The sequence below is a fragment of the Andrographis paniculata genome, unplaced genomic scaffold, assembly GCF_009805555.1.
Source record: "Andrographis paniculata isolate CXL003 unplaced genomic scaffold, ASM980555v1 Contig61END, whole genome shotgun sequence".
NCBI lineage: Eukaryota > Viridiplantae > Streptophyta > Magnoliopsida > Lamiales > Acanthaceae > Andrographis > Andrographis paniculata.
The window spans coordinates 1051573-1061442 of record NW_026137597.1 but is presented as its reverse complement, the minus strand read 5'-3'; the positions used below and the strand labels follow the sequence as shown (position 1 = coordinate 1061442).

At 37.8% G+C, this 9870-nt stretch overlaps 1 protein-coding gene and 1 long non-coding RNA gene across 2 annotated transcripts; both read right to left on the bottom strand.

Annotated features, from left to right (window-relative positions):
* Nucleotides 1-919: 919 nt before the first annotated feature.
* On the bottom strand, nt 920-1344 carry LOC127260357 (uncharacterized). Its single transcript, XR_007840719.1, has 3 exons — nt 1227-1344; nt 1090-1146; nt 920-1008 (listed from the first exon to the last, which is right to left on the bottom strand). It is a non-coding gene; the product is annotated as an uncharacterized LOC127260357 (long non-coding RNA).
* Nucleotides 1345-3266: 1922 nt separating this feature from the next.
* On the bottom strand, nt 3267-7897 carry LOC127260266 (uncharacterized). The gene is made up of 5 exons (XM_051287977.1): nt 7582-7897; nt 6280-7513; nt 5284-5340; nt 3590-3656; nt 3267-3449 (listed from the first exon to the last, which is right to left on the bottom strand). Exons 1-5 carry the CDS (start codon nt 7895-7897, stop codon nt 3267-3269), a joined length of 1857 nt encoding a protein of 618 aa, XP_051143934.1.
* Nucleotides 7898-9870: the final 1973 nt, after the last annotated feature.

Below are 9870 nucleotides of genomic sequence, written 5' to 3'. Positions count from 1 at the left end.
AATGTATGTGTATGGAATCCCAAGAGCTGTTAATGTTCGGAGCATGTGGAATTCTATTTTATTTTGTTGTATGTTGTGAACATATCTTTATGCGGAAGTGTAAGTCTATTTTATTTTGTTGTATGTTGTGAACATATATTTATGTGGAAGTGTATTTTTACATATTTTGTGTTATGTAATTAAACTTCAATCATATTTATACAACTTGTGCATTGCTACAATACAACATGTGCATTCCTACACACATTTGCATCACTACAATACAACGTGTGCTTTCCTACACACCTGTGCATTCCTTCAATAAAAAAAATCATAACGTATGCATAACGTGTGCATTACTATGTATAATCGAAAAGAGGTGGCACAATATCATTCCACAAATTGAAATTGTCCACCAATTCACAAAATGTGTGCTACCCTTAACATAATTCAAAACATGTAGCACAACGCAATGCAACAAAAGAAGTTATGTCATCCAAAACATAGTTCAGAAACAAGCACTGCAATGCAGAATTCTTGTCATTACTACAACTTCACATTTGTCTCTGTAGAAAGGACCGTACTGAGCTTCTCCACGCTCATGAACCGCTGCCCTTGATCCATAGCTTGCCCAACTTGCGATCGAGTTGATGGCCGTCTTGTAAACATTGGTTGTTTACCATATTTTGGGACCCTATCCACACGTGGTGGTAGTGGTTCTGGTGCTGAGACAGTTGGGAGGATGCGCGTTGCTCCCTTGTCGTGCAGTTGCTCCCACATAGATGGTCCCTACACAATCATTGGCTAATTAGTAATGTTAGAGTGTAAAAAATCATTAATAAATGTATATACCTGCTGGCTTTAAGTCCCTGTTGCAGCCTCCAAGGCTTTTTCCTTTCGTGGCCTGCCTCGACGTTTTAGTTGAGTCGTAATCATGGATTCTTGTATGGGAATTACCTCAGGTTGACTAACTGGAACAGTGGTGCTTGATCTGGCGGCATTCTTTGCTGGAGCTTTTTGAATTCGCGTCTACGAATAATGCAATATAGATTCCAACTTAATTTGTAAGAGAAATGATATATATTATGTATTGTGTTAGGTTGTACTTACAGACATCCGTCGTGGCCTATGTTGTACCGATGTTGTCGTAGGGTCTTGTCCAGCCACCTATATGTACAAAGAAGAGTCAATGCATGATTGTATATCACAAATATAATACAATAACTACACACTGCTATAGTTCATACCAGTGGTGATGATTCTTCAAGCCGACGGTTTTCAACTGACTGTGGACATTTTCTAACATTGTGTCCAGAGTTTCCACAAACTGACGGTTTTCAACTAACGGTTTGCATGTGTCTTTTTATCTGGAGAATATACCAAGATATCATCGATAAAATATTACCACAAACTGATCGAGGTATGGTTGAAAAATTCGATTCATCAATTCCATAAACGTAGCCAGGGCGTTGGTCAAGCCAAAGGACATAACAGTAAATTCATAATGACCGTATCTAGTGCGAAAAGTTGTCTTAGGAATATCATGCTCTGCAACCCTTAGTTGATAATATCCAGACCTCAAGTCAATCTTGGAGAATATACTTGCACCTCTCAGTTGATCAAATAGATCATCAATTCTCGGAAGAGAATATTTGTTCTTTACCGTTACTTTATTCAGCCCACGGTAGTCAATACACAACCTCAAGCTTCCATCTTTCTTTTTCACAAATAAAACTAGAGCACCCCAAGGCGACGTACTAGGACGAATGTAACCTTTATCCAGTAAATCCTGTAATTGCAATTTAAGTTCAGTGAGTTCTAACGGTGCCATGCGATACGGAGCTCTCAATACTGGTTCGGCGCCTGACACAATATCAATAGTAAAATCCACCTCACGAGCTGGTGGCATACCCCAAGAATATCATCAGGAAATACATCAGGAAAATCTCGAACCATAGGAATATTTTGCAATCGTTGCTCCCCTTGCTTCAAATCTCTTACCTCACACAGATATACTAGATACCCCTTACGAATAAGTGCTTGAAATGATAGGGACGATATTACCTTCATAGAAGGTTGTCTTGCAAATCCTGCATAGCTCACTTGTTCACCCATCGCTCCAACCAACGAAATTGATCTTTTTCGACAATCAAATTGAGCTTGATATGCCATTAACCAATCCATCCCCAGTATCACATCGAACTCGGATAACTTCATACTCAACAAGTTAGTAGCAAAATCAACTCCCCCAAAACTAACCGGAATTTGCATATAGAGTTCTCGGCACTCCAGTACTTCTCATGATGGAAGTAAACTTCCACTACCACTTCTACCGATGAATTCAGACCCAATCTCTTAACCAAACGTTTAGATATAAATGAGAATGTTGCACCCGAATCAAATAACACAAGAGCTGACAAACCGCAAATAAGAAATCTACCTGTTAGAACCTCACCTGGGTGATGATCAGCCTCTGTTTGGGTAACAACATTTATTCTGCCACGCTGGTCAGGTTCTCTGCCTAGCTGCCTAGATGATGGACGTGATTGGCTTCGACCACCTCGCCATGATGGTCCTAATCCTCTCCCCTGTGACTGTGAAGATGGCTGCTGCCATGGCCTAAATCTTTGTTCTGGAAACTCCCTTGCAGTTACCACACTTGGGCATAGCCTGGAAATATGACCACTACCACCACACTTAAAACATGTTAATGGAACTTTATCACAACGGGTACCTGAATGACTTATTCCACAATGTCGACAAACAACCCCCGATTGTTGTAACCTCTCTTGACTCAGTTCTTTAATCGAAATCCTCTTATACGATGGCCCAGACCTGAATATTTGCCACCATTTATTTTTACCCTTTAGTTTGTCCTCCACCTTAGCTTTTCATTTATCTCGAAACTGATGTTGATACCCCATTTCCTTCTCACTGTTCTTCTGCCTGACTTCCTGCTTCTGATAGAATCGAGCAGCACGCTCGTAAGCCTCATACAACGAACTGATATCCAGCACAGCTAAAGCTTCTTGAATCCTCTTCTGCAACCCATCTACAAAATGATCAACTCTATCTCGCTCACAGGAAAAATAGTCAAGAACAAACATCTCCAGCTCATTGAACTTTACAAAATAGTCCTCGACTGACATCGCACCCTACTTCAAGTCCAGCAGCTCTTGCTTCTTTGCTTTTCGAACATGAGACGGTATAAAACTAGCTTTTAATTTTGCTTTAAACTCATCCCAAGTCATATCCACTTGGTCCACTCCTGCAGCTTCCTCACCTAACTACCACTGATTTGCTCGACCTTCCAAGAAATAAGCCCCGATATTGGCTCGTTGATCTGGTGGAACTTGAACAACACGAAATATCTTTTCCATCTTTTCAACCCATAACTCAAGAACTCCAGGCTCTACAGAACCAGAATATGTTAGTGGGTTATGCCGCATCACAGCATCAATAAAACTCCTCTGTAGAGGCATCATCGCAGTTTATGGCTACCAAAATAAATCTTGACTAGGTGGCTCTATTGGTACATACTCTAGCACAAAATATTATGACTTATCAAATGAAGGATCTAGCTCTGGGCCTCGAATAGCCCTACGTAAACCATGACCTCGAGAATTTGACATACTGCCCCCCGACTTCCCTGATTCAATATCAACTCAGCAACACAACTAAACCAGATATAACATTAAAGCATAAGCCACATTAACATGAATGCACCCACAAAACCATAATCTCGCCAAACCAATTCAATATCATCATTATTTTCAAAACCTTTTTAATCCAAAGAGCCAAAATCTACCAAACCTACGCTCTGTTACCAACTTGTAACACCCCCAGTTGGCTCATACTGGAAATGCTACTACCACACTGCATCATGAGGTCGTCATCTCCTACTTCGGGCCCCACAATACAGTGTTAAGACTAAAATTAACCATAAAAGCGCATTATTATATAACAGAATCTGATTTATACATATTTACAAAACACACCCCTTAACAAGAGGTTTTTCCGGTTAAAAATTTACATATAATACAATAGACGTAAGTTCACTCACTCAGCCCGTCTTTCTATATCCCGAGACATCCCCTGTCTCGGATGTGCCATGCATACCTGAAACAAATATTTTCTTAAAAGCAGTCTAGAATTAAATCCATTTTAAGAACTATGTGAAATATGTCATTTCATACATTTTTAAAATAAATTTTAATTCCCGTTAATCATAAAATACGTGTCATGTCATGCCAATAGTGAAATGATGCAATACAGATATGAAACTCGACAACAATGCACATGCACATATATATATACATCCGCCGAAGTGAGCAGCCGGAATAACCTCGCCTCTATAATCATAAGCTCACTACATCTGTCTAAATGAGCAGCCGGAATACCCTCGGCCCCGTAATAACAAGCTCACTAGACCATCATCAATAAATAGCCGGAAAATCCTCGGCTCAAAGAAGGACCTGATAAACCTATAATAATATAACGGTCATCCGGTCACTTCCATATACCCACCATACGACTCCCACAATCAATACATGGATAGCCGAACGTTGTCGCCATTAACCACAAGACGCCCCATAGTCTGTGATAGCGAAGATAGGACCCCCACTGACTAGCCCTATCCCGTGTAATGTAGTAGAATCCGTGCAACCTGGAATCACCCATGGGAAATCCGGAAACTCTACTCCTCCTCGCGCACCCTAACGGGATCACGTTTGGAGTTTGGCATATGATCCTAAACTACCGGTAGACCTCACCGGGTGCAAATCTAATGAGTGGAACAACACCGAACACAAATGATTAGACCAAATACGTCTCAACTACAATGGGTCTAATCCCTGAATGACCGTGCGACTAAGTCACCCAGTTGTCCGACTACTATCGTCCACTATCGCCAAAGTGTTACGGTACATCGGGGTCGAATATCCTAACCCCAAATGATGCCCTCGCCTAGCACTACCGCACACGGCGACTAAACGATAGATCCATAAAACATATCCGATAAACCGTGCAATATGTGTGCAACATGCCAAATAAGTGAATTTACCGAAAAGGGCTGGTGAGACAGCTCATCTATCCTCCTTTTCATAAATTCACCAATGCGATCAAATACGTATATCAAATATCATAAACCGTGAAGTCTCCCACATGCATACGCACACATATATATAAATATATACATGCACTGACAAAATGATTCACATAATATCACTTTAACATATTAATCAGAATCGCATGCAACATGCATACCTAATTTCTTAAAATTAGATTTAATTCCCTACTGCTTACCTTTTATCGACACTCCCTAGCTTTCGCAATCTCACCCAAATCTCTTCCAACGTACACCTGCCCCATTATTTACTCAAATCAGCTGAGCTATATGCTTATACATAGGAGCTACCTGCTTATTCAAAAGCTAATTTCTATAGTTAGCTCGTTGGGTTTCAAATTTTTATATTTAGTAGACTACGATATTCTAGCTATAAAACTCTTATACCTCATAATATTTATATCGCCCGATTATTAAATAAAAATACTTAAAGATATGAATAAACAGGCAAGTGCAGTGCACTTTCCGTTTTCGATTCGGTTCGGATCGATACGAAATTCTCATAGTATAATGCTAGGACTACAAATAGGCTATTAGCTAAAGAAATTCGCCGATTAAATAAACAAATAGCCAGTTATGAATTTTTAAAGAATTTCTAATTTAATATTCCCAATATCGAAATTCATATTAAAATTCATAATTAAATTCTACGTATAAAAAGGAATACAATATCAATGTCGAAATTGAAATCAAACGGCTAAATTCTTTTCCTTTTCTTTTTGCTCTTTCTCCTTTCTTTTCTTTCTCCCTGGCGTTCCTTGCTTCTGCATTGCTTTGGTTGTAAGGTAAGGGTTTGTTCATTTCTTTATTTACTATATATATATTTATATTATATTATATTATTATTATTAAACGTTATCATCTTATATATATATACTTATATTTATATATTATTAATATCCACATTATCATCACCTTATTATTATTATTATTATTATTATTATTATATTATATATATTTTTATATTTATTTTTATCGATATTTATCCGTTTAATCGTCTCTATAATTATAACTAATATACAAAATAGGATTAAAATTTATTCCAAAATATTAATTTCTTGATTCCAAAATAATATAAAAATATTTATTTGCTATAATAATACTATTTTATACACTCCAAAATCGGGGTATTACAATTAAAGCTTTCACATACATTGTTTAACAACATGTCACACTTTGAATAAACTTTGAAGTGACTCCGACTCCACTGCGCTACAGGCTTATCGTCGAACCATTTGTGTGCCTCACTGTCAAGATCTTTCAACTCATCCATTCGACGACGAAATTCCCCCGGCGTAGAAGCCAAAGTAGCACGCCAAATTGCATTTTTCAGTGCAGTTCCTCTAAAACCGGCATTAACAAAGTTGTTATCCATGTGTCTAACACAAAATCTGTGATCATATCCTAGGAATACACCATCGAAGGCCTGTATCAGCCCTTTTTGCTTATCAGACATGAATGTAACCTGTTTGTCACCCCCAATCCTTAAATCTTTCTTCAACAAAGTCAAGAACCATCTCCATGTTTCACCATTCTCTCTACTAACCACTGCAAAGGCAATTGGGAACAGATTATTATTCGGATCAATTCCAACAGCGGTAAGTAAGACACCAGCGTAAATACCCTTCAAGTGGCATCCATCCACACCAATTATGGGTCTACAACCAACACTAAATCCTTCTTTTAAAGCTCCATACCACACATAAATACGGTTAAAAACAGATTCTCCATCATCAGTCTCAACACCTAACACAACTATGGTCCCTGGATTACTCTTTCTTAACTCATGTGTGTAATCCCAAAGACGACTGTATTGGTAAACAGAATCTTCACTTATCCTTTCCAAAGCACGCCTCTTTGCCCTATAGGCCTGATCTTTTGACACACTCACGTTTAATTCTCTCATTATCTCCTTCCTAAAACCTTGTACCTCGCGTTTCGGATCACATTTAAATTTATGAGCAAACTTTTCACTCAACCAAGAAGTCTTAACATTCGCAACAATAAAAGAAGGAAGACATGACTGCGAATGCTTAGGATGCAATAGATTTACTTGGAAAGCCGTGTCATCCTTCACCTTCACTGCGTTGCTTTTCCACTCACAATTTGGTTCTTTTTCTTTACACCTCGCATACCGGCGCTTGTCAATCTTTGTAAAAGCCACACTTCTTCTTTCTGAAATTGCATAAGATTGTATTGCTCTTTTAACCTCGTCCCTCGTTGCAAATATCATCCCTATTTCAAACCTCGGTGCATACACATCGAGTGGATTGAACTTTGGAAAAGTCGTGCTCACGCCCCGCCTACGCACAGTCCCCTCATCCTCTGAGTCAAATAACTCCTCCCACTCCTCATCACTTCCAACTATCAGATTCTCCTCCGTTGTATCCTCTTCATCATTCTCAGTCCCTAATCCTTCATTCCCAACGTCAAATTCACAAGTGTTTTGCTGCCGTTCCCTCCTACACTAACCCCACAATCCGCTACCTCTTCAGCAACTACTTCATTAGCCATATCTTGGTCTATATAGTAATCATCTAAACCTAAAAAATCATCTCCTTCACCCTCATCATCACAGTCCATATCCACAAACTCTTCAAATAAGTCATCGTCACTACCATGACTTCCACTACCCACTGTAAAGTCACTATCCTTCCCATCATCATCTAAATTGGGGAATTCATCTCCTTCACCCTCAATAGTCATCCCTCTTAAATTGCCAAGCTCGCCTTCTCCCAACACTGTCTCCCCAACTCCAGGAACAGATTTATCCCCAAGATCATCACAGTCCATATCCACAAACTCCTCAAATATGTCATCATCACTACCGTTACTTCCACTGCCCACTGTAAAGTCACTATCCTTCCCATCATCATCTAACCTGGGGAATTCATCTCCTTCAACCCTTAATAGTCATCCCTCCCAAATTTCCAAGCTCACCCTCTCGCAACACTGTCTCCCCAACTCAAGGAACAGATTCATCCCCAAGATCATCACAGTCCATATCCACAAACTCCTCAAATATGTCATCATCACTACCGTTACTTTCACTACCCATTGTAAAGTCACTATCCTCACCATCTTCATCATCATCAAGACCAATCCCATTACCTACAAGATCTACGTAAATATCTAATTTTCTGCTAATTAAGGATTCATAAGCTGCATCTTGGAACTCCTCATCATTCTCTAATAGCTTTAAATTGTTATCAATTAGAGTGTAATACTTACTATACTCCGAAACGTTAATACCAGTATTTCTCCCAAACAACTCCGTCAAGTCCTTAGTAAGTGTTCCAGCTAGCACGAAATCAAAATTCTTGATGGATCCCCCAACGTACTTTGCTATTGGAGTGTGGTACAAGACTCTATCGAAATGTAAGCACATTGTCAAATGTGTGCTTTCGGGTTCTACATAATACAAAAATCAGCTTGAAACTTTCATATGACAATGGAGTGGGGGACCAAATTTGTATCAAATCGACGGAATCAAGGAATGGGGGACCAAAATAGAGCAATAAAATATTTCTAATATAGGACCATGGTTTGAATCGGAACATTTGGAGTTTTCCGACAACGGTACTCCACAAGAAGAATATTATATGACATTAAAGCGAAAAATACTTACCATATAAAGGATGTGTCCGAAAGTCGATTCTTTTTCTCTCGATCTTGCCTTTGCCCTTATCCTCGTCGTTACTCATATCATCAAGAACAAAAAAAAAAGCACAGGAATGAAGCTACGTTTGTTCCTCCGACAACAAAAGTCTCGAAGTCAGACCTTCTTTGGAAGATTGGCAAGCGAGATAAACTCCCCAGATGAATGCAATCGATTTTGGATGAACTTCCTCCACCTGAATGCGATCGATTTTCAGAAGTCCACCATCAATGAGTTAGGTAGGGGTTTTGTGGTGAGTTTGCAATTTGATCCTGTGTGAAGTTGCAATTTAATCCCTGGGTTAAATTGCAATTTCACACGGGGATCAAATTGCAATTTAATTTTTATATATATATAATTTAATATCTTAATATAATCACTCAATCAAACAATGCCGCGTGGATTTCGTACACGAGAGCGCGTAGTTTAACTGCCATGACAATGACGCGCGACGGGAGGACGTAAATGGCGAGTTTTGTAAAGGTGCGGGATATATTTTGCCAGAATGATAGATTGAGGACAAAAGTGATAATCGGGTATAGGTGCGGGATATTTATTGCAATTTACCCTAAAAAATTATGTATATATATTCCTTGGATTCTAATAGTTTTAGAAGTTTTTCGATTTATTAATGAAAAAGTATGAAATTATGCAATATATTATGAATTTTTTAAATAGTAATGTCTCAATAATTTTTTAAAATTTTTCAAAATTTACAATATTCATATGTTGAATATGTAATATAAACACGATGTTTATTACTTATACATATGTTGTTAAAAGAATTAACATATGATGCAATATATAATTATTTCAACAATTACTTTTGAAAAATAAAAATTATCAAAATTAAAAATATATATATATATAATTTTTATTCACAACGTATTCGACTTCACTAGATTTTTCTTTATTTTAATCCAATTATATATATATCTTTTTTTTTTTATTTCCTTCGAATGAGATCAATAAAATTTATAAAAATTTTATTTTGGTGTGAAATGATTTTTCATTAGGTAAAAGATGATATATATTCATATATTCTTTATTTGTATTCTTTAATTTATGGTAATTAATTATAGGATTAAAATTTTAATTAAGATGCAAA